Source organism: Trematomus bernacchii, unplaced genomic scaffold (assembly GCF_902827165.1).
Source record: "Trematomus bernacchii unplaced genomic scaffold, fTreBer1.1, whole genome shotgun sequence".
Classification (NCBI taxonomy): Eukaryota; Metazoa; Chordata; class Actinopteri; order Perciformes; family Nototheniidae; genus Trematomus; species Trematomus bernacchii.
Window position 1 is genome coordinate 289617 of NW_022987521.1, and position 26110 is coordinate 315726.

General features: G+C 40.4%; 1 protein-coding gene and 3 non-coding genes across 4 annotated transcripts; all 4 read left to right on the forward strand.

Annotated features, from left to right (window-relative positions):
- Positions 1-6460: 6460 nt before the first annotated feature.
- On the forward strand, positions 6461-25475 carry g3bp1 (GTPase activating protein (SH3 domain) binding protein 1). Its single transcript, XM_034118101.1, is given in 13 exon segments — positions 6461-6587; positions 10831-10947; positions 13071-13152; positions 17577-17750; positions 18742-18832; positions 20167-20260; positions 20360-20531; positions 20533-20592; positions 21330-21428; positions 22197-22317; positions 22673-22798; positions 22928-23037; positions 24303-25475. Coding segments are annotated over 12 exon segments (1491 nt in total). The 5' UTR covers positions 6461-6587; positions 10831-10852; the 3' UTR covers positions 24570-25475.
- On the forward strand, positions 11143-11269 carry LOC117472777. The gene has a single exon (XR_004554958.1). It is a non-coding gene; the product is annotated as a small nucleolar RNA SNORA71 (small nucleolar RNA).
- LOC117472784 lies at positions 14546-14672 on the forward strand. The gene has a single exon (XR_004554959.1). It is a non-coding gene; the product is annotated as a small nucleolar RNA SNORA71 (small nucleolar RNA).
- Positions 19139-19273, forward strand: LOC117472791. The gene has a single exon (XR_004554960.1). It is a non-coding gene; the product is annotated as a small nucleolar RNA SNORA70 (small nucleolar RNA).
- Positions 25476-26110: the final 635 nt, after the last annotated feature.

Below are 26110 nucleotides of genomic sequence, written 5' to 3' on the forward strand. Positions count from 1 at the left end.
TACAATTCTGCTGCAAACTGATTACAATGATGCCGAATCCAGTTTAACAAGTGGTGGAAGTAGTACTCAGATCCTTTACTTGAGTACAAATAGTAATACCACAAATACTCTGCTACAAACAAAAGGACTGCACATTTATACGGCTGGATTATAAATGGTGATTTATTCATGTGAACATCATTTTAGTTTTGCAGCTAGTAAAGGTGGAGCTAACTGTAATAAGTTATACACTGCCAGGTATCTTTAGTCATTGTCATAATCTAATAGTTTATTTATTTACTTATAATTATATGAACCTGTATCGTAACAAAAGCTGCAAAATAAATGTAGTGGTGTAAATACTACGATATTTGCCTCCAAAGTTTAAAGTAGCATAAAATGGGAATTAGGAAAAGTAAAAAGTACCTCAAAAGTGTACTTGAGTAAATACATTTTTGTTTTATTCCACCAATGAGTGCCATGAGTTTCAAGATGATTATCTTTGCTTCTTCGGAAAAAGCAAAATGCCTGAAACTAAACCAAACACTTAACAAGAATAAGATCCATTAAAGTACCTTTGGAAAAAGTTAGAACGTTTTCCCAGAGAGGACAGAAACTCTTTAAAGTAGAGACACCACATACTGATATACACCTGAACATCAGCAGGGGAGGACTCTTTAAAGTAGAGACACTACATACTGATATACACCTGAACATCAGCAGGAGAGGACTCTTTAAAGTAGAGACACTACATACTGATATACACCTGAACATCATCAGGAGAGGACTCTTTAAAGTAGAGACACTACATACTGATATACACCTGAACATCAGCAGGAGAGGACTCTTTAAAGTAGAGACACTACATACTGATATACACCTGAACATCAGCAGGAGAGGACTCTTTAAAGTAGAGACACTACATACTGATATACACCTGAACATCAGCAGGAGAGGACTCTTTAAAGTAGAGACACTACATACTGATATACACCTGAACATCAGCAGGAGAGGACTCTTTAAAGTAGAGACACTACATACTGATATACACCTGAACATCAGCAGGAGAGCACTCTTTAAAGTAGAGACACTACATACTGATATACACCTGAACATCAGCAGGAGAGGACTCTTTAAAGCAGAGACACTACATACTGATATACACCTGAACATCAGCAGGAGAGGACTCTTTAAAGCAGAGACACTACATACTGATATACACCTGAACATCAGCAGGAGAGGACTCTTTAAAGTAGAGACACTACATACTGATATACACCTGAACATCAGCAGGAGAGGACTCTTTAAAGTAGAGACACTACATACTGATATACACCTGAACATCAGCAGGAGAGGACTCTTTAAAGTAGAGACACTACATACTGATATACACCTGAACATCAGCAGGAGAGGACTCTTTAAAGTAGAGACACTACATACTGATACACACCTGAACATCAGCAGGAGAGGACTCTTTAAAGTAGAGACACTACATACTGATATACACCTGAACATCAGCAGGAGAGGACTCTTTAATGGAAATTCAAAAATCAGTGAAAATCTGAGAAAGACATGTTGAAACCATGTAAAAAAACAAGTTTAGACAATCATAAAGGTGGTACAGTTACCTATTGTTGGTCTTGGATATAATACATAACATTATTATAGCCATGATCCAGCATAGCCTAAACAAAGAGACCTTAAAGCACTCAAAAGTATATCTTGTTCTAAACACTGTCATTTTAATGGTATAGTTTACAATACATGACTGATTTATGAGTTCCTTTGCTGTTAATGTGTAAAACAAAGTCTTCTGTGAGTGGTTTTTAGTGACTGTTTGACTTTAAAAAAGCTTGAAGCAGCTCATGGTCCCCTGGGAGACGCTGAGGAGAGACGGAGTTACCATCCTCACCCGATCATCCAGACCCAGAGGCAAGAATGTGAAACAACAGCCGAGGAGTCAGGAAAAAGCTCTGAGAGAGGAGCTGTAACCTAATACTGTTTACTTTATATAAGTCCTCCGCAGAGGTGGGAAGTAGTGGAGTACAAATACTTCGTTACTGTACTTGAGTACATGTTTCTGGTATCAGTACTTACTTACTCTTTCTGACTACTTTTTACTTTCTACTTCTTACATGTTGAACACAAATACCTGTACTTTCTACTTCTTACATGTTGAACACAAATACCTGTACTTTCTACTTCTCACATTTTGAACCCAAATACCTGTACTTTCTACTTCTTACATGTTGAACTCAAATACCTGTACTTTCTACTTCTTACATTTTGAACCCAAATACCTGTACTTTCTACTTCTTACATGTTGAACCCAAATACCTGTACTCTCTACTTCTTACATGTTGAACACAAATACCTGTACTTTCTACTTCTTACATGTTGAACCCAAATACCTGTACTTTCTACTTCTTACATGTTGAACTCAAATACCTGTACTTTCTACTTCTTACATGTTGAACTCAAATACCTGTACTTTCTACTTCTTACATGTTGAACTCAAATACCTGTACTTTCTACTTCTTACATTTTGAACCCAAATACCTGTACTCTCTACTTCTTACATGTTGAACACAAATACCTGTACTTTCTACTTCTTACATGTTGAACCCAAATACCTGTACTTTCTACTTCTTACATGTTGAACACAAATACCTGTACTTTCTACTTCTCTCATTTCCCAAACAGGCTGGTTCCTTTAGTTTGAATGTGTGTTTGGTGGCGTGATCATTATTATTTAGAGTCATTGCGTGCCTATTGATTTGAACACGATCCGTGTATCCATCATTTCCTGGTCTTCTCTAAAGAAGAGGGACCAATGAAAACGTTGTCATGTTGCCGTTGTTCAGCATGGAAACATTCATTAGCTAACAATGACATTATTGTTCTATTAATATAAAGATAGATAGATAGATAGATAGATCGTACTTTATTGATCCCAAATTGGGAAATTGTTTTTGTTACAGCAGCATAAAAGGCATTTTACAATAAAACAAAATATACAAGAATAGAAATAAAATAAAATAAAATATAAAATAAAATATAAAATATACATGTCAAAATACAAAATAGAAAATATACATACAGATATTATATATATATATATATATATATACAAATATACAAATATATATATATTCAAAATATATGGAATTATGGAGTATTAAATATGAAACAGATTATGTGTGAGTAAAATGTACAAGGTGGTTTTATTTCTAGAGAAACTATGGAGCAGAGAGTTCTCTTCCAGCCAGAGGTGATTTGTTGTACAGAGTTATTGCAGTGGGCAGGAATGTTTTCCAGTATCTGTCCTTGAGACAGCAGTCTGTTGGAGAAGGAGCTCCGTTGACTGTCCAGCTGCAGGTGGAGAGGATGGGTGGGGTTATCCATGATGGACAACAGTGTCCTGTTCAGTGTCCTCCTCTAAAGGGAGGTCAGGTACTCTTTAAAACAGCTGCTAGTTATGGGTACTTTTTACTGAAGTACATTTGAAAGCCCTCTTTACTTTGACTTCAGTAAAGAAGTTTAGTCAGTACTTCTACTTTCACCAGAGTATTTTTAAACACGAGTATCTGTACTTCTACTTGAGTAAAGGATGTGTGTACTTTTGCCATCTCTGGTCCTCCCTTATTTGTGTGGGTTTAACCTCCTTTTTGCTGCAAGACGTCACTGCAAACTGTTTCAAAATGAAGCTCAAACACACACCAGAACTCCCTGTACTCTGATACTCATGTGTTTCAGTGTCAGGCTACTGCCTGAATCTGCTTCATTAAAGGCAGGTTTTCCTATAAATACAATCATTTCTAACCCTAAATATCTTGGTTTCTTCTTGTCTAAGGTCACATTGTTCTGTTGTCTTACATAATACACTTCAGTAAAAAACATCTTAATGATATTTCTGTTCACTTGTATTTATCTGCATTGTATTTGATATTGAGGTAATCCAAAAGCAACAGAAAGTAATCAGGTTACATTACTTTTATATTTGAATACTCATAAGGTCACTGATTATATTTGTTTCGCAGGTAATTGGCAATTGTTACAGAATACATTTGTAAAGTAACCCTCCCATTGTGCTGTGGATGTATCTCTGCTGTAGAGGGCGACAAAAGGACAAATATATCAGCTTTAAAAAACAACAACATATATATTGTGCGAACAAATTAACGTGGGGAGGATTTAATTACATTTCAGTCTCTTAGATAGAGAGAGAGAGAGAGAGAGAGATAGATAGATAGATAGATAGATAGATAGATAGATAGATAGATAGATAGATAGATAGATAGCTAGATAGCTAGATAGCTCGCTCGCTCGCTCGGATGCTAGATCGATCGCTCGATCGCTCGCTCCCGCTTAGCTAGCTCGCTCGCTCGATCGACTCGCTAGCTCGCTCGCTCGCTCGCTCTGCTCGCTCGCTCGCTGCTCGCTCGCTCGCTCGCTCGCTCGCTCGCTCGCTGCTCGCTCGCTCGCTCGCTCGCTCGCTCGCTCGCTCGTCGCTCGCTGGCTCGCTCGCTCGCTCGCTCGCTCGCTCGCGCGCTCGCGCTCGCTCTCGCTGGCTCGCTGGCTCGCTGCTGCTCGCTCGCTCGCTCGCTCGCTCGCTCGCTCGCTCGCTCGCTCGCTCCTCGCGCGCTCGCTCGCGCTCGCTCGCTCGCTGGCTCGCTGGCTCGCTCGCTCGCTCGCTCGCTCGCTCGCTCGCTCGCTCCTGCTCGCTCGCGCGCTCGCTCGCTCGCTCGCGCTCTCGCGCTCGCTCGCTCGCTGGCTCGCTGGCTCGCTCGCTCGCTCGCTCTCTCGCTCGCTCGCTCCTCGCTCGCTCGCTCGCTCGCCTCGCTCGCTCGCGCTCGCTCGCTCGCTGGCTCGCTGGCTCGCTCGCTCGCTCGCTTCGCTCGCTCTCGCTCGCTCGCTCGCTCGCTCGCGCTCGCTGCCTCGCTGGTCTCTGGCTCGCTCGCTGGCTCGATGATGCTGATAGATGGATAGGTACTTCTATTGATCCCAATTTGGGTAATATTTGCGTTGCAGCAGCATAAAAAATGTACAGATAAAGTAAGACACTAGAAATAAACAGGACACAATATTTCGGAAATAGAAATAAAATAGCATTAAAAAGTTAAAAAAATAAATATATATAGGCTACATACAATACAAATGTCTTATTTGATTTGATTTAAGTATTATATATTGTAAAGACAAACCAATCAATCTGGGCATCTATTTTTACCATGTCAAAGATGGATTACCAGACAATAGTAGCAGGCAGTGTGTATCCAATGGTTTAAGGTAATTTATTTCAAATATGTGTGAAAATGCAACACAAAGTAAATCACAATAGACTATCAACCATAGACAACTGGAACAATATAAGGCAGACCAAAGACTGCAAAGCTATGGCACCTGAAAACTAGACAACTTTGCAAATTTGGAAAAAAAATTGGAAATGGGGAACAGGTGATCACGTGATCAGGTGATGGGAATGGCGGGACAGTGATTCCTGCAGAACAGGAAGGAGTGGCTGGATTTTTACATACTGTATGTGTCATAGAAAACAGAGAGAGAACAATGATTAAAAAACAAAGAAGAAGAAGTCTTAATGTTTGGGATTCGGCTGAAGTCGTGACCAGATAGGAGCTTAAATTAGATAAAATGAAAGAAAAACAAACCGGCATACTTTGATGAGTCATTGGCTGTGATTATATCAGTTCAAACTGCAAGTTGAGTTGTGTCGTCCCCTAGTGGCGAAATGGCTCTGGTGCACCACTTCACTGAGAATAAACACCAACTTGTATAATTTATATATTATATGTCTCTGTGCCTTTAGTATAAATCTATATTTCCGGTGCTGTAACAACATAATTTCCCAATTTGGGATCAATACAAATCTATCTATCTATCTCTCTCTCTCTCTCTCTCTCTCTCTCTCTCTCTCTATCTCTCTATCTCTCTCTCTCTCTCTCTCTCTCTCTCTCTCTCTCTCTCTCTCTCTCTCTCTCTCTCTCTCTCTCTCTCTCTCTCTCTCTCTCTATCTATCATGGAAGAACGAACTAAACTTTTTTCTCATTATTTGACTTATTTATGTTACTTGTATAGAGCCTTACTTTGTGGTCAATGATTGTTAGTCTTTGTGTTTGTAATTTTTAAGGAGTAAACTGTTTATTTTATTTGATCTCTAAACTGTATTTGCACCATTCAATGGTATTGGCTGAAAATAAGTGCCTCAAACGTTTGTAAATGACTCTTGGTTAATAAAGTATATTAAAAAAAACGTAAGAATGACCGGTGTACGCCAGCATATGAAACAATCGCACCTTCAGCCATTAGTGTAACGTGATTGGCCTTATTGAGAAAACCAGGTAGACAAAACGCCTCAGTATTGGCTATAATTCAGAATCCCTTCCCTATGTCGCTTCTGATTGGTCCATAACTCACTGGACTTTGATTTGATTGGTTGGCTGTCTCGCAGAAGGGGCGGGTTGTCAGGTTTGGTTGTGGAGCTGAAACCGGTAACCGAGCACTCCACAGCACGTTGTGAAGCCGCTACTGGTGATTCAAAGAAATCACTTGTTTCTAAATCCTCCACGTTTTTGAAAATTAACCCACTGGTAAGTCTTGCTTTTGGCTAAACTGTCATTCATTTTCGTTTAAAAGTAGCGTGTGGTTTTCCTTGTATTCGGTGGATTAGCCGGGTTCGTGGCTCCGTCTACATCCTGGAGAGGACATGATTAGCAGGGCTATGGTTGATTAATTAAACCCTCTTATGGAGTTAATTTCTTTAAAATAACCAACCGGTGATGCAGTAGTCGTGAATATGTTGCATTATCAGGTTATAGCCATCGCCATTATTGCAAAGTTTCACTTTGGTTGTCCAGAAAATACCCACCGCCCTTGTACTACATTAGCTTAATTCTAGCTCTCATTCAGTCGTGACTCCCCTCCCTCCTTTCATGCCTTTTTTTAACCGTCTTGCCCATCGACTTTTCCCTCCATGATAGATAAGTTACGATTATACTTCCCTGCACAATTTCCCCATGTCAGTTAAATGTGTCCCCTTCTACCTGGTTAATCTAGCTTTGCAGGAATGGAAAGTGGGGCCGATTCCCGGCCAGGACACGTGTTGGGGCTCCAGATCGTAGCCGGTTTCTGCCCTACTTTTCGGGCTCTATTCTCACCCAGCTGTCCCGGTTTAACTCGGTTGTGAGCCAGCTATGGTGCAATTTTAACCCAGGTTTATATCTGGACATGTTCCACTAAAAGAAGGACCACATGGCCGGTGCTGAGGGTGTTTTCAGGCCGGTGAAAAGCACCGTTTCTGCGGGCACGGCGTGGCCTTTGTCTGCATGCCATGCTTTACACTTTTTTTTTTTTTAAACACAAGCTGCTTTCTGAAATGACTGCTGCTTTATGCCCTTATAAGCACTTAATATCTCCAAATTCACTTGGATCCATTCTAGCTAAAGCAGGTGGTGTTGAGTAACTAAGTACATTTACTCAAGTACTATACTTAAGTAACATTTTATGGTACTTTGTACTTCTACTCCACTGCAATTCAGTGGAAAAATTCAACTTTTACTCCAGTAAAGGTGCAGATATAGCTAAATACTTTACTACAATTGGGAACTTATTTTGTCACAGCAGTAGGGTTATCAAGCATTTACATTAGACATATTTAAAATATAGAATAAAGTACACACATTGCACACCTGGAGTAAATCCACAAGCTACCCTGCAGTATACAAAGTCATTCAAACTAGCTGCACCTTTACCAGCTTTGAGAACACTTTCATGATCAATCATTATAAAACATATCATATATATTATTCTGAAATGGACCAATCTGCACAATGACTACTTTTACGCTACTTTCACTATATTTTGATGATAATATTTTTCTACTTTTACTTGAGGAACATTTTGAATTCAGGACTTTTACTGTAACAGAGTATTCCTACACTCTGGTACTTCTACGTTTACAACAAGACCCGAGTACTTCTACTTTTACTCAAGTACAAGATGTGAGTACTTCTACTCAAGTTCAAGATCTGAGTACTTTTAATCAAGTGTACTACCTCCATCTAAACCCCCCTCCCTGATGTTAGCAGCTAACATTAGACATGAGGCTCCTTCAGGTCGCCTCTCTAAACAGTGATCGGCTTATCCTGATGGATCACTTGATGTATGCTGCTGTGTGTGTGTGCCAGCACAACAGATGGTCCTGTGTGTGTGGACAGGTGTGGCACATAGTCCATTAATGAAGATCATGCTAGTGTGTTAGCATGTTTAAGCTTCTCTACAGCTGATAATGTAAACCTAACGCTACAGAGTTTAACATTTGATGCTAGTTTTACTCTAGACATCTATTAGTGTCCTATAATCAAAAATCAAAGGTTATTTATGCAGCTCAATAGCCCAAATTGTACATATGTCACAGGGGGCTTTACAGTTTATACAGAATACATATACGACACCCTGATGATAATGGTATCGTTAGGCCTGCACTGAACAGAGCCATTATAGGACATTTTGTTTCATTCCTATATGATCTGACTTATTGTTGGAAATGCTCACTAGCTCTCGCTCTAAATTATTCACACTAAAGTTTTGAGTAACGTTGTAGAATAAATTATAGCGGTCTAATGATGGGCAATCGACCCAAAAACAAAAGCTTTAATTTTGAAATTGGCACCTTGAGTTCAATAATATCTCCGTCCATACATTATCCTAATCATCAAATCATAATTGAATTGCTTTTGTGTGAACGTAGCTGATTGTGTTAAAGCAGCCTATGAAATCGTCTTAAATGGGTCAGAGGCTCCTGCGATGAGTCGTAGTGTTTGTGATGTCTGCCAATAATCTGTCATGTAATATATTTCACGGTAGAAACGTGTGACTCAACCCCCGTAGGATCTATGTTGCTCAACAGTTACTATGCATCCAGAAAGTGAGCCAGTAACCAAAGCATAGAATATTACCTACATTTAAGACTTTTTCGACTACCAACTCCAGGCCGAATATTATCCATTACATCTTAAAAGCATGTCTCAATATTCAAACATATTCTCCACATGTAGAACAAATGTGTGAAATCAGTGTAAACAACTCTGATCTGTCATCACTGATTAATCAGCGCAGTGTAAACATAGAGGAGAAATCAAATGGGAACAAAATGTCCTGTGTGTCGAGTTCAGGCCAGGAAACTGAGTCTGGTTTCTCCTCATCGTTCATCTGCCTTTCTACCATTCAGTATCATCAATTAAACAAACCTCATGTGGCAATTTAGGACTGGGCAGTGATTTAAATTTGATATAGACTTTCAATGGATTCATGCCATGTATCGTGTTGCACAATAACATCGCTATGTTCATAATAAGCTCAAATTTCTCAACAAAATCCAATTAAAAGTCAAATTTAGATCCTAAAACACTTCTTTATTGGTCTGCAAACTCATATATTTGTTCTATACGTCTACTGGCATGTTAATTTTGCACTAATTAAACAAGAAAATACACATTATTTCATTCACAAAGTAGTATACAAATATAGGCGTAACCATACAGTCGTGTTATATTGACTATTTCTTTCTTGAATTACCATAAAACATGCTTAAAGTGGCTATATATTAAGATTTGAAGTTACCTGTATTGGTAGATTTTGGCCATATTGATCTGCCTTAAAAATGGAAACCCATTAACATAGGTTTTAATTTGGTATTTTAAGGGTAAAGACACCAAAATAAAACAATATCCAGCTTATTTCAGTAGATATTATAGGCCTAAAAGTCTAACCTCTTCTTCAAAAAGCATACATTTATGATGTTGTATGCTTTCTAAAAGAGCATTGGGTTAATTGTAAAGTAAAAGACAGTGTAGGAAGGCTTTCTGTTGAAGTGCAATGACTGCAATTCCAGATTTCTATCCGCTCCGTATGAAAACAAACGGATAAGATCTGGGTTTGTTTTCCAGGCCGAGGGCGCTCTGTTTTCATGTGGGTGATTCCAGATGGGACGGTGAATGCATGTCAGTTTTTGTATTTATTTATTTTTTACAGATCGTACACTCCTCATACCTCAGGCTTTTTAACGCGGTCCAAAAAATATGAATTAAAAATGAGAGTTGTGTATTCTAGGCTTTGAATCAGAGGTCTAAACCCTGCTTCACACTTCTAACCGTGCGTGTGATTGGCTGTGACTTCTGTCCAATCAGACGGATGATTTTACATTTTCAGAAGTGTAATGGAAAATGCAGACTGGTGCATATGGGATGTAGTGTGGTGAGGGAATGAGTCCTAAAACTGGAAAATTGGATGCTTTTTAACACTTCCTGACCCCGAGTCTGGAAGTCAATTGTTTTCTGAGTGTTTTTGGTTGTTGGCATGAAATAAGGTCTGTGGTTAACACGAGCTGAAGAGATTTTAACGTTTGGTTTCTAACAAGTGTCTAATAGAGACGACTAAAGGTTATCACGCCCAACATTAGCCGCCTTTAGCTTAGCGGTGGTGAAGTCATGTGACCGTGCTGTAGTTCCTTTATAGCCCAACATTAGCCACCTTTAGCTTAGCGGTGGTGAAGTCATGTGACCGTGCTGTAGTTCCTTTATAACCCAACATTAGCCACCTTTAGCTTAGCGGTGGTGACGTGAAGTCATGTGACCGTGCTGTAGTTCCTTTATAACCCAACATTAGCCACCTTTAGCTTAGCGGTGGTGAAGTCATGTGACCGAGCTGTAGTTCCTTTATAGCTCGGTGTTAAGTGGTGTGAACTGTTTCAGCACTAGATGTACACAAAAGGCAGTTATCTGATTCTCTCTTGGGCTCATTATCTTCCTCTAACCCTCCTCTTCCTCCTTGCAGAGATTTCCAGTTGACCAAAGAAATGGTGATGGAGAAGCCAAGTGCCCAGCTGGTCGGGCGAGAGTTTGTCCGACAGTATTACACACTCCTGAACCAGGCGCCCGACTACCTGCACAGGTGAGAACACACATCTTTAGTTGCAGCATCCATTTTACGTTATACTAATACACATATGAGCTATACAGAGTACAAATACAGGTGCTATATACACACATTAAATAAAAAGATGACAAAACAATAATGATAATACCATAAAAAGACCGTTACAGTAATGGCAATGAAAAAAATGTACAATGACAACCCCTAAGACCATCCTGTATCGAAAGTGATCATGGCGTCCTCGTCGTCAGGTCATTGATAGTACAGGAAGATGAAGCTGGAAGCCTTTCCCGTGTTTGAAGGATTCTCCGTTCCTATCAGACCCTGGCGCTCCCAAACATTTGTTGTTCATGTGGACGTAAGAGTTAAATGCAAGTAACGCGTCTTACATTCGAGTCTTGGTTCTCACGGACATGGACTTTGGCGAGGGACGTCCGTGTTTGGTTTTTGGTCGCTTCTGTGTTTTTAATCAGAATGCGTTTCATGTAAATGTTCTCTCTGTGGGACTAATGGCGCTTTTCCACTGCAGGGCCTCGCACGGCTTAGTACGGTATAGGTAGGCCTTGGTAGGCCAGGCTCACTTTATGCTGCGTTTCCATTACAGTTTAGTAGCTGGGGCAGTAACTATAGTAACGCAGCTCAGGGCCATCTCCCAAAATCCTTAATGTCATGCACTGCTGCGTTAGCTTAGCCGATCTCCATTTAGAAAACAAGCATTTTAAAAGGTGTGTCGCCTGCCGTCTGTCTGCAGACTTGTCAAAGCATTAATTCATGGTTTTTACTAACCGGTATCAGTATGTTGTTACTTCGGCATCATTTTGAAACGTGTATTACAATTAAATCACGGTCAAATATGTTCATTTAGTTGTAGTTGTAGCTAGGGCTGTGCAATTAATCGTATTTTAATCGCAATTACGATTTTGGCCTGCCACAATTATGAAAACAACATAATCGAAAAAAACAATTATTTTGCTTTGCTTGGTTGTGACAGTGCAACATATTTGATCTAATTAATTTTGGTCTCATTTATTTGTATTTATCATATTTATATATGTTTAGTAGCTTGGGGAAGTGCGCTCCCAAATATTTGTTGATCTTGTTTATTGGTATTTATTATTTTGATATTTATTTAAATGTATCATTTATTTTTGTATTGGTTTTTCAGTTGAATTATACGTTCAGGGTAATCAACAGTTAAAAATATACTGTTCAAATTATTGTTTGTATTTGTTTTAAAGTTCAATAAATGGATGTTTTCAAAGTCAATGAATAATCGTATCTAATAATCGTGATATCAATTATTGACCAAAATAATCGTGATTATGATTTTTGCCATAATCGCACAGCCCTAGTTGTAGCCCCCTTGCCAGCGATTCTCTCTGACCATTCAGCAGTCGAGAGTGTTTACGTCACTAGTTCAGCATATTCAGCCCGGTAAGAACCTCGATTTTGGAGGGCCAGAAAAAAGGTGAAAAAGTAGCCCTGAGTCGGAACTAGCCCGAATGGAAAAGCAACAAAAACCCGGCCCGCTTAAACCGTGCTAGGCCCTGCAGTGGAAAAGCGCCATAACGGGGGTGTTCTGATTTAAAAACATGGAGGTGATTCTGGGCCGGACATGGATGTCCTTCGCTGGGGTCTATGTGTGAGAATTAAACTTGAATTTAATGTTTATATTCTGGTGTGTTGTCAATGCTCAGGTACGTGTTATTTGACACTATGAAGACGTTGTAAACATAGGAATATCTGACATGATTGTGGTGTTGGAGGCGTGTGGCGCAGTGGATAGAGCGTTGGTGTTCGGATCAGGGGAGCACAGGTTCAAACCCCACTGCAGTCAGCATGTGTCCCTGAGACACTTCACCCCAAATTGCTCCTGTGGGGATTGCCCACAGTATTGAGTATGTAAGTCGCTTTGGATAAAAGCATCTAACATGTAATGTGTTACAGACTGTTTTAAGTGACGTTCCTCGTGGTCTAAACACGACGGTTCAAAGTGTTTTGGACAGAATATTGACGGAAAGATTGTGATTTTTTTTCCTCCTGCTTTCAGATAGAAGTTAGTCAAAAGAAAAAAAAACGTCATTAAAGTACTTATCTTAAATGGTCCTGAAACTAATGAACCTTTCTGTGTTTCTGCTCAGGTTTTATGGAAAGAATTCGTCCTACGTTCACGGCGGTTTGGACAACAACGGCAAACCAGCTGAGGCTGTTTATGGACAATCTGTAAGTGGATTTATCAACAGTTTTTATACCGAGAGACTCTCTGCACTTCACTCCCACACACCAGTGAAGAGAGGAACACAAAAAACACACAGAGCGGTTTCCTGGAGCCTCCTTTGTCTGAAAAAGACATGTTGTCAGTCTCCTCTTCTTTCTGTTATAACGGCGATTTAACACTGAGTTTCGTAGACATTTGAAAACACGGTTATTTTGACTTAACATGTGTCCTTAACCTGTTGAGGGGGCTGCAGGTTTTTTTTCACGAAACTGTGTCTCAGGGCTTCTTAACATTTAACAACCTATTAATGTTCCATACTCACTTAACGGGAAGAAACTCAGCTAACTGACGATACGAACCATTTTTACCGAAACACAACACAAGTCTCACAAGAAGCGTCTAAATGAGCCCCGAGCAAAAAAATGCTACGCACTTAGCAGAGAACTCACGGTAACAATACCCTTATTACTTATCGTAACTGCACAAACAAAATATTAACTAGCAAGCTGAGATTCCACAGATTCCAGAAATATAAGTATCATCTCTGAGCGATCAGAACACGTGACAGGGGAAGCAAACACAGACATCACAACACGTAGCATTACGGAGCTTTCACGGGACATCGTCTTACCTTGGCCGTTGTTCTGATCAAAAGTCGTGTTCAATGGCATTAAAACGATAAAAACGCTTCTGAAGGTTAATCCATAGGTTAATCCAATGTGTCTGTCACTTTGAAATGATTACTGATAATCCATCTTTCCATTTTTATGTCGAAAACGGAGATTTCATATTAGCTGCTAATGATAGCCACCAGAGTGTGTCGCAGCTTCCGGTCCGGGGGCATTCTGGCTGCGCAGCACTCATTCACCAATGGGTAATGTTTAGATGGATTTTAGGAACTTCCCTTCGATTCTATTGGCTCTAACGGTTAAAAAGAGCTGTCAACCATCAAAATCGAGCAAGGGAAGCCAGAGATATGGAAAATCCACCCAAATGACCCCAGAAGTGTTTTTTTTTTCTAAATCTCTCTTAAAAAGGTCAAATGTCACTTGTTTTACATCAATCTTGATACAGGGTACTTATTATGTTATAGTTTGGATTCCTAAAGCTTTTAGTCTACTAACCCATCATTCAAGGGTGGTTTTCACTATAAGTAATGTTTTCTTTTTTTGGACGGACACTATAATTTACATTTTTTTTTACTATGTTCCATCTGAATTTACATTAAAATAAAAAAAATCTATATTGATTCTGACTTTTATACATCCAACTCACAGGTTTATCATTGCTTTGAGAACAAATATTATTAATTTACATTGAACAATAATGATAATACCATAAAAAGACCGTTACAGTAATAGCAATGAAAAAAATATACAATGACATGACAGAAGACCATCCTGTATCGAAAGTGATCATGGCGTCCTCGTCGTCAGGTCATTGATAGTACAGGAAGATGAAGCTGGAAGCCTTTCCCGTGTTTGAAGGATTCTCCGTTCCTATCAGACCCTGGCGCTCCCAAACATTTAGAATAAAAGATTAAACAAAGTGACTTTTTTAGACGTGAAGACAGTGTTTGTTGTTCATGTGGACGGAAGAGTTAAATGCAAGTAACGCGTCTTACATTCGAGTCTTGGTTCTCATGGACATGGACTTTGGCGAGGGACGCCCGTGTTTGGTTTTTGGTACATCCAACTCACAGGTTTATCATTGCTTTGAGAAAAAAGATTATTAATTTACCCCTTTTTAGAAGTGAATGTCATTTTCGAGCCTGAAACCTGAAAAACAGGCTCAGGGCTCAACAGGTTAAAGTAGGTAGTTTCCTTTGCCTGTATCTCTTCTTAAAGGGGACCTATCATGCAAAATGCACTTCTGTACGTCTTTTCTACATGAATATGTGTCCCCGGTGTTCCAGGGAACTCACCAAGTGTCAGAAAACACAACCCTCTCTATTTTCCTCCATATCCAAATCTCTAAAAAAGGGGCTGCAACGGATCTGATAAAAACTGATCCAGATTTGAACACTGTCCTGACGTCAGGACGGTGGCGCTACGGCTATTGGGCCGACTCCACCAATCAGGAGGAGACAACCACGGCCATTGCCGTTCGAAAGCGCTGGAGACGCTGTAGTACATATGCCAGGCCAGTAGGTGGTGCTGTTCTCACTGAATCAGCCCTTGCTAAAACAGAGCTAACATTTTTCAAATTGAGCGAAATGAGGCATGGCTAAAATGCATGATCTGTTTGGTATTTTAAAAAAAAAGTATAAATATGCCTTATATAGGTATGGTCCTACACTATATTATTATAATATAGCATGATAGGGCCACTTTAAATAAGATCTAAAATGAGTAAAGGACAAATATAAGCATACAGTCGTATTTGACTTTCTTTCTGGAATGACCATAAAACAGGCTAACTTTAGCTATATATCAAGATTTGACGTTGCCTGTATTGGTAAATGTTTGCCCATATTGCTCCGCCTCAATAGAAATCCAATAAAATAGGTTTTTAGAGTAAACGCCACCAAAATAAAACAATATCCAGTTCTTTTCAGTAGATGTAATGGGCCAAAACGTACCCAACCTCTACCAAAAGCATCAATTTAAAAACGCTCATAGTGAGTTTCGTAGACACTTAAACACGGTTATTTTTACTTATCATGTGTCTTTAAAGTAGGTTGTTTCCTTTGCCTTTATCTCTTCTTAAATGAGACGTACAATGAGGGAAAAGTGTGAACTGAAGCAATATTAGCGGCAGAGACAGTGTGCCATGACATAAAATCACCAGTAATATATTGTACGATTTAACAATGTGTCACGGCATTATAATACGAGTTTGTTCATCAAAAAAGCATCACACTTACTGAGAAGTTAGTCAAAACTGTGCGTCTCAATGCCGGAAAAACCCATCGTCAGCACTACGACAGCAGCAGAAATATAGAAAAACGCATTATTTTGCAAAGATATCAATATTTTAAGGCAATATCACCAACGTCTTATATCCAGCAGTGCAGAATAAAGTGAAGTCCGCACTGCTGCTGCATTTTTAAGTGGTATATAAATGTCTAATACTTGGAAAAAGCCAGAGCAGCAAATCTTCTTGACGTGCATTATTAGATTTCTCTGAATGTGTTGAATGTGCACTTTTAAAAAAACACAGGTTACAATAAAAGCATCTAAAATGAAACTCTTCTGTCCTGGTTGTTGTTGTTGTTGTTGTTGTTGTTGTTGGGAAATGTACTCTTCCAATATCAGAGTCCACATGATAACAAAGGTACCCCAACTGTAGCTGTGAACATGACAGGATGTATGATTACCTAGAAGAGCATCAGGACTGTTTGAGGCATATGATAGCTATGTGATTAACATGATGATTCAGCCTCTATGGAGATAGACATATGACAAGCATGCTCATTTCTGACGTGGAGCTAATCTGAAGTAAACATTGAATACTGCTTTCTATTCCTCCATCTTGTGACTGTGTAACTCCCTCTCTTGGATATCAGCATGTGAAGGACACTGTTCAGGAACTAGTTGATGCTCTGTATGTGATGACTACTTCCATTCTGGAGAGGATCAGGAATACATGGATCCTGAGAAAAGGTCCAGATTTTGAGAAAGTCAGAATTTGAGATTTTGAGAAAAAGTCAGCATTTTGAGATGTTAAAGGTCCCATGTCATGCTTTTCTGGTTATCACCCGTCCTCTTGTGTTATGAAGGTTTTTCTGCATGTGAACGGTCTGCAGAGTCACAAACCCTCAAAGTGCACCCTGTAGCGAGTAAAACTCTAACACAGAAAATACCTGTCTATGCTGCCCCAGAACGCCTCGTTGGGGATTTCTCATTTTCCATTGTTTACTTCTTGGGTATAGTGACGTATTTCGGGTATATAGTGACGTAACCTAACGGCTCCGCATATTGGTCCATTTCCGCGGAGCCGTTACGTTTGGACCAATCCGCGGACTTCCTCACACACACACACACACAGCGGGACGTTGCGAGGCTCCCAGCCAGGCTGTGGGTGTGTTTCGCGCTGGGTTTCGCTGTGTCTCGCTGTCTCTCAGACGTCCACTGGGCTCACAGGGAGGGGGGGGGGGCAGGAGCTCCAACAAGCCGTTTAGGACAGAGAGTGGATACACATACTATACAGAGATGCTGAATGAGAAACCAATGTGAGTTTGGAAAATTGAACAATATTAATCTATTTTAGTAGACCTCAACAATGGAATTATGATCAGTAGAAATGGCCATGACATGGGACCTTTAAGAAAAAGTCAGAATTTGGAGATTTTGAGAAAAAGTCAGAAACAATGTATGATTACCTACAATAACTGGTATTCCTCCATCTTGTGACGGTGTAACTCCCTCTCTTGTATATCAGTTGTATATACTTTCCATTGATTCCCTCTCTCTCCTCTTTCCCTCAGGAGATCCATAAGAGGGTAATGGCTCTGAGTTTCCGCGACTGTCACACTAAGATCCGACACGTTGACGCTCACGCGACGCTGAACGAGGGCGTGGTGGTGCAGGTGATGGGAGAGCTGTCCAACAACATGCAGCCCATGAGGAAGTTCATGCAGACCTTCGTTCTGGCACCAGAGGTCAGTTTAACACTTCAAATTCAATCTCAAAGGTTTGGTAACACTTTATTTGAAGGTTCACTTATTCACTATCAACTAGTGTTCGTTAACATATTAGAGTCAAACTACTTGCTTATTGGTTATGAACAAGACTTCACTTTAAAAAAGGGAACATATTCTGAGTTAGAAATACGTCATTTTGAGTTATTTTGACACAATTAACACTTTTAGTTTCATGTCTTGTTACCTAAGAATAGATCATATTTGTTAGGTGATATTATGGGAGAACTACTATTCTTGTGGTACTGCTGCTTTATTAGGCCCATATTGAGCAGAGTATATTACAGGGTTCTTACGGTCATTAAAAACCTGGAAAAGTCATGGAAATTCAAAACGCTAATTCCAGGCCCTGGAAAAGTTATGGAAAACAATATTTTTCCCAAAGTCATGAAAATGTAACTGAAGTTGCATCAAATATAATTTATATTTGATCTAATCGCCAAAATAGTAATACTATGATGATAATAAATACTGTATAGTAATGAAACGTAAAATGGTATTTTGCTGGTGAGAGATTTTAGTTGCTTTAGCCTGTAGGAGCTAGTAAGCCGATTTGTTTTAGATGTTTCAGACCTTATTTTCCTGTTCCATGTTAAAATAAACCATTTTCAGTGGTACCGCTGAGACAGAGTAATTTTTTTGGTCATGGACAAGTCATTGAAAATCATTGGTGAAAAAGTGTATGAACCCTGATGTAAATAGAATATGATATCTACAAGAACAGAATGTGAAATAATGTACATTAAGACTAAATTAAATACGGTTTATTGCGATAACTATTTATATAAGTAAGTAGATTGCAAGATGACAAACAGATGAATGTTTATCATGGCCTTCTAGACCCTTTACAGTCAGGGTTTGGCATCCTTAGGTTGAAATACATGTGTATTTTTGGGTGTTTTCTTGCAGGAAACGTTGATGTAGTGTTTAACGTTATTTGTTCGTCCTGCAGGGAACTGTTGCGAACAAATTCTACGTTCACAACGACGTGTTTCGTTACCAAGACGAGGTGTTCGGAGACTCCGATTCAGAGCCTCCAGAAGGTGAGAGAACGCCCATCTTTTTAAATGTTTCTTAGGTTATAATTGTTGATGCTTCACCAGGTTTCTCTTTCCTGTTGCCTTGTCTTCTCCTTTTTAGATATGATCCTTTACCTTGCATTATTTGGCTAAAGATGGTTACTTCAGAGTTGTTTTCTTTAGAAATGTCACAACGTGTATAAACACCGTAGCATCTTAGATTTGATTGGTCTTTGTACCTCTCAAAGAGCCTCTCAATGTTTGTGAATATTAGGTGAAAGGTACATAAAGAAACAAAACCAACGTGAGGTCAAAACAGGTCCACGGTTCCTGCAGCTTATTAAGCCGACCAGTTGTGCTGTCAGTGCGTTTCTGGTGTGCAAAGGCTGCACACAGTGAATCTTTGGTTTGTGTAAGAACTCAGCTGGGAGGTGCTGAGTGCTTTAAGGGACCACTGAGACAAAAGAAAAATCTATCTATCTATTTATCATCTATCCATCTATCTACCTACCTATCTACCTACCTACCTACCTACCTACCTACCTACCTATCTACCTATCTACCTACCTACCTACCTACCTACCTACCTACCTATCTACCTATCTACCTATCTACCTATCTACCTATCTACCTATCTACCTATCTACCTATCTACCTATCTACCTATCTACCTATCTACCTATCTACCTATCTACCTATCTACCTATCTACCTATCTACCTATCTACCTATCTACCTATCTACCTATCTACCTATCTACCTATCTACCTATCTACCTATCTACCTACCTATCTACCTACCTACCCTACCTACCTACCTACCTACCTACCTACCTACCTACCTACCTACCTACCTACCTACCTACCTACCTACCTACCTACCTACCTACCTACCTACCTACCTACCTACCTACCTACCTACCTACCTACCTACCTACCTATCTATCTACCTATCCATCTATATATAAAATTATGTATTATATTACATTATTGCCTCTGCATTGGATTATTATCAGATAGGGAAATAACTTCCTAAATAACTCCGTCTGAAAGCAGAAGTCTAGGGAAAATAATTGCAAGTCTCTTCAGTGCGCATGTCACAAAATGAGATGCATTGTGGGACATGTAGTTTATGGACAACGTGCATCTGTAAAGCCGCATGTAACCGTATAATAAACTCATTATATTCTTTGCAAGCAACATAAAATGAAGTCGCGGGCCGGACTTAAGTTTGACACCCCTGCTATAAAGCGTCATGAAGTGTTGCATTGTGGGTTTCTTGGGATAGTTTTCAGAGTTCAATAGAAATGGGGTTATTTTTGTTTTCCTGGTCATGTTTTTATTGTTTGTGTGTTTCCAGAGTCTGAGGATGAGGTGGAGGAGATCGAGGAGAGGATCCCCTCCCCCGACATCGCTCAGGAGGACTCGGCTCCTTTCTACGACCCCACACCCTGGTGAGGATCTTTGACTTCCTGTTAGGGCTTTATCTGAGGTTGTGGAGAACAATTGTCCCCCAAAAAAATCAGTAGAATCAGCAGATATTTTCCTTCCAGTTCAGAACCGACGGCCCCCGGAGACGATGAGGAAGTTGCAGCGAGTCCAGAACCAGAACCTGAGGAGGAGAAGGAGGTCGAGGTCGTGGAGCTGAAGCCTGAAACGCCGCTGGAGACGCAAACGGAAACAAACACATCGGACGAGCAGACGGAGAAAAGCCCGGCCGCCGCCCCCCCCCACAGCTGAACCCATCACCACCGAACCAACACCTGCCGCTCCAGAAGAAAACAGGGTACGTCTGAACATGGTGCATTGGAGGGAAATAGTTGTGCACAGAGGATGTATTTGTGTAGTCCGATCCAGAAGGAAACATCTCCCTGGTTCCCTCCACCAAAAAATCTATTTCTCCACTTGATTTTGGATTGTTGCAGAAAATGACAAACGTTTATGATCCTTACAAGTTTAGTTCATCAGGATAATCTCCACACATTAACACCAGTTTATGATTCCTGAAGTAAAAAGCTAATGTTGGGCTATAAAGGAACTACAGCACGGTCACATGACTTCACATCACCAATGCTAAGCTAAAGGTGGCTAATGTTGGGCTATAAAGGAACTACAGCACGGTCACATGACTTCACGTCACCACCGCTAAGCTAAAGGTGGCTAATGTTGGGCTATAAAGGAACTACAGCACGGTCACATGACTTCACGTCACCACCGCTAAGCTAAAGGTGGCTAATGTTGGGCTATAAAGGAACTACAGCACGGTCACATGACTTCAGGTCACCACCGCTAAGCTAAAGGTGGCTAATGTTGGGCTATAAAGGAACTACAGCACGGTCACATGACTTCACGTCACCACCGCTAAGCTAAAAGAGGCTAATGTTGGGCTTTAAAGGAACTACAGCACGGTCACATGACTTCACGTCACCACCGCTAAGCTAAAGGTGGCTAACGTTGGGCTTTAAAGGAACTACAGCACGGTCACATGACTAAATGTCTCTCTCTCTCTCTCTCTCCCTGCAGCAGTTCTCCTGGGCGTCCGTCACCAGTAAGAATCTTCCTCCCAGTGGAGCCGTTCCAGTTTCAGGGGTCCCTCACGTCGTCAAAGCCCCCACAGCACCGGTACGTCTCCTAAAATATCTATAGGATGTGATAATCTGACAGTAGTCTGTATGATTTCAGTCTTTGAAGAACCTGTTAACGCAACTATGATTTCTAGTTTTTGCTACGAGATGTAACATTTACAAAGATAAAGGAGATGTTATTTTCAAACTGAGGCTGGGTTACACTTCCAAAACGTAGTTTGATATCTTTGAGTAGATATGAAGCCAGCAGGTCACACACTTCCCTCACTGGCTGCACCTTTTTATGATGATTATCAAAGTTATATCCCTCCCGTCTCCCAGCAGAGAAGCTGCTCTGTTTCCGTTTCTAACAAAGTGTGTGTGTGTCTCTGTTTCTAACAAAGTGTGTGTGTCTCTGTTTCTAACAAAGTGTGTGTGTGTCTCTGTTTCTAACAAAGTGTGTGTGTCTCTGTTTCTAACAAAGTGTGTGTCTCTGTTTCTAACAAAGTGTGTGTGTGTCTCTGTTTCTAACAAAGTGTGTGTGTGTCTCTGTTTCTAACAAAGTGTGTGTCTCTGTTTCTAACAAAGTGTGTGTGTCTCTGTTTCTAACAAAGTGTGTGTCTCTGTTTCTAACAAAGTGTGTGTGTCTCTGTTTCTAACAAAGTGTGTGTCTCTGTTTCTAACAAAGTGTGTGTGTCTCTGTTTCTAACAAAGTGTGTGTGTCTCTGTTTCTAACATAGTGTGTGTCTCTGTTTCTAACATAGTGTGTCTCTGTTTCTAACAAAGTGTGTCTCTGTTTCTAACAAAGTGTGTGTTGTTGTTTCAGCCGAGAGCCGAGGTGAAGTCAGAGACTCAAACAGCAGCAACGAGACCACAGAGAGACCAGAGACCGAACAGAGAACAGAGACCAGGAGGACCTCCACCAGTACACAGAGGACCCAGACCAGGTACACACACTTCCTAAACACAGTGTTTCCCCTAGGAGTCATAGCCTAGTACATAAAGTGGCAATGTCTCAAGATTTAGCAAAATACACCTTTATAGAACATACAGTAACACAAATACTACAAATCCACATAGCAATCAAAAAGAGCACACTTTATTTTTTGGTACCTGGCTGCTATTTGTATATAGGGGAAACACTGCACACACACTTCATAAACACACACTGGTTAAACTGCCTCTAATTAAGGCGTGAGGTGCACATTGTTCTTGCATCCTGATTACGTCATCTCGTTTCATGTACTGTATGTATTCTATATTCTCTCACGGTATTTGTCCCTCTCTCTCGTATTGTTTCAGTGCGGGAAGGAGAGCAAGGAGAGACGGAGAGTCGGCGCGTGGTTCGATACCCCGACGCCCAGCAGCTGTTTGTGGGGAACGTTCCTCACGATGTGGACAAGACGGAGCTCAAGGAGTTCTTTGAGCGTAAGTCTCACACATTACGCTTTAACAAAACACTTAACATTGAAGATAAGATAAAGGACCTTTATTAATCCAGTTGCTTTACCTGTGAGTGAATTAAACATGCCCCCCCCCCCCCCCCCTCTTCTACAGAATATGGTACAGTCCTGGAGCTGAGGATCAACAGCGGAGGGAAACTTCCAAACTTTGGTTTCGTGGTGTTTGACGACTCTGAACCCGTTCAGAAGATCCTGAGCAACCGGGTGAGACGAGTACTCACAATAGTTGTTGTTTAATGTTTAACTGGATGCTGCATCATTTATTTGTTTAGAAACCACTTTGTGAAACACCCAGAGCTCCTTTCTGTTCAGTCTGCTCTGTGATAGTTGTTGTTCCTCTGCTGCTATTTTATTGGAGTTATATATTGAGTTTAAAACTAACTTTACCATTGTTACTTAAAGGTGGGGTAGGTAAGTTTGAGAAACCGGCTCGAGATACACTTGTTGTTATATTCCATGGAATGCTCTTAACATCCCGATAGCAATGAATATCTGAAGTGCTTTGACAAAAAATCCATAATAAATATCATCTGTGGAAGCTGTAGTACTGTAAAAAGCACGACCAATCATCTGAGCCGGCCCGGCTAAAATAACTGGATGGCCTACCTGCCTGTCAGCCTTCCATCTGTGCACAAACTTATCTCGTGCCCTCATTGGTCATGTGTGCGTTCGTGTGTGTTGGAGGAGGGGCTCTGTAAGGAAGTGGAAGATTTTCTCCGGTTGTGTATTTTCAAATTCTAGCGATCTCGAGCTGGTTTCTCAAACTTACCTACCCCACCTTTAAGCTGCAATAACTTTTTGATATCAATTGTTGTTTTGCACCTGTATTGCAAGAAATGATACCATCGAAGCATTTGGTTAACAACATAAGCAGGTGCTAATACAGGTGAAAAGTGCAGAGGGAAATACATCAACACAGATTGCAGGAAATAAAACGGATAAAAGATTTACTTTCTGCCCGTTAAGTTATCCAATCAGAATCCTTTGTTCAACCAAACAGATTGAAATAACATGAATCAGCTGTGTTTAGATCGGGGTGACTTTGGCGTACATGTAATTGAGTTTTTTGAATGTTTTAAACACATTAGAACAAACATTTTTGAAACTTCACCAGAAGTACATTTTTCTTTTTCTAAGAAAAAAAACTCAGCAATCTGACTTTTTAAAAATCCTGAAATCAGGTTGTTTTCTGGAGAAAAAAACGTTTATTCTAATTTCAAATTTAAACAAAATAATGACCAGGTTTTTTGTTATTAAAGTTTTTATTTATGAACATACATGCTACATAGCTCACATGGTACAGCATACAGAAACAGGAAGGTCAGGCTACAAAACATGTGAGTTAAGTGTTCCTTAAATTAGATTACCAATCAGACCCGACAGCGATCATAAAATAACAACAACCGATGATTAGAATAAAAGACCAGGTTTTAATCTTTATCCCTTATTTTGTGTGTCCTCCCCCTCAGCCCATAATGTTCCGAGGCAGCGTGCGTCTGAACGTTGAGGAGAAAAAGACCCGTTCGGCTCGGGAAGGTGACCGACGGGACGTCAGGCCTCGAGGTCCTGGGGGTCCTGGAGGTCCTAGAGAGAGGATCGGAGGTGGAGGAGGAGGCGGAGGAAGAGGAGGAGGAGGAGGCCCCCCCACCCGAGGAGGCATGGCACAGAAACCCAGCTTCGGCTCTGGACGAGGAGCGGGGCCCAGCGAGAGTCGCTACCCCAACCCGCGCCAATAAAAGGCTCTTTCAGCGGCCCCCCCCCCCCCCAAAACCCCTCCAACCTGAGTTAGATTTACTCTCTGGATTCAACTGCAGCAGGAAGCAATCGGACGACAAGATAAACGTATTACTTTACATCGTAGGAGTACAAAAACATGAGTCCAGTCATTTTAGGACACACACACACACACACACCAACACACACACACACACACACACACACACCAACACACCAACACACAAACACACACACACACACACCAACACACACACACACACACACCAACACACACACACACTGGTTCTTCCACCTGAGTAACTTATCAGTTTTGGTTGAGAGCTCTCCACATCCCCCCCCTGAAGATGGCTTCTTCCTCTTCCTCACCCTCCTCTTCCTCCGCCTCCTCTCTTTTTGTTTACCCCTCTCTCCTCCTCCACCAACACATGTATTATCTGGACTTTTTTTTTTGTCTTTATTTTTTTAGTTTTTTCCATTGCTGAACTTGAATTCATTAAAGAAACAAACACGCAAACACACGAGAAAAAGGGTAAATACTACTTGAATTGGGGATTAAAAAACCCAGAGGTTAGGTTTTTTCGCGTTCTCTCTCCCTGTTTCTTAAAGGAACGTGTACTTTACTGCTTGGGCAATCCTGTGTATTGCTGCCACCGTTGTACCTGGCGATGGATCTGTCTTATCTTTTTATTCTATCAGGTCAAGAGCTGAACTGTCGTGGTTTTTATTTGAGTAATGTTGGCTTGTTAAACATGTGACAGACGGACATCCGAGCGGAGCGTGTTTCAGATCATGTATCAAAAATCCTGTCAGGCTTCTTTACCGATGCACTTCATTTGTCATCACGTTTAAAACAAGCTCACCTGCCGATGAGAGAACTAAATTAAAAGTGATTTACTGTTTTAAAACCTGTCGTCTGTTTCGTGGTGTGTTCACTGTCTTCTCTGGTACCGGGGAAAATGGGACTTCAGCAGAATCGGAATCAGGTTTGTCACCAGGTAGGTTGACAAGTACGAGGAATTGATTTGGTGTCATGGTGCGTACATCAAAGTAAAACAAGAATTAAAAACACAACTAGAAAAATAACAAATCTAGTAAAACAACAGTATTTACATAGAAATTGGCAAAAACAAAAACAGATTGTTGTATATTGTGTGCATTAATGTATATTAAAAACACTCAGGGATGTGAACGGGAGAACTTGTACTTTAACCTATAGGCTACTTGGAATATTTTATGAATTGTAAGGTGTCCTTGGGTGCTTTGAAACATAATTAGTTATTACTATTAATTATGTTTCAGACAACAATGTCCAATGAACATATAGGCATGATATGTCCCAACCACTTTTTGAACGTATAATTTATAAATGTTTTCAGAAATAGCGTGCACAAAGAAATGTAATAAACTAGAACACTTAGTGTCATGATCTGCAATTTGGACATGTCAGTAAACCTTTCATATCAAATGTGCTGCAGCAGGGCGCGGGCACTTTAAAAGAAGTAAACTATAAATAATTCCTCCTTACTCCACTGACGCTAAA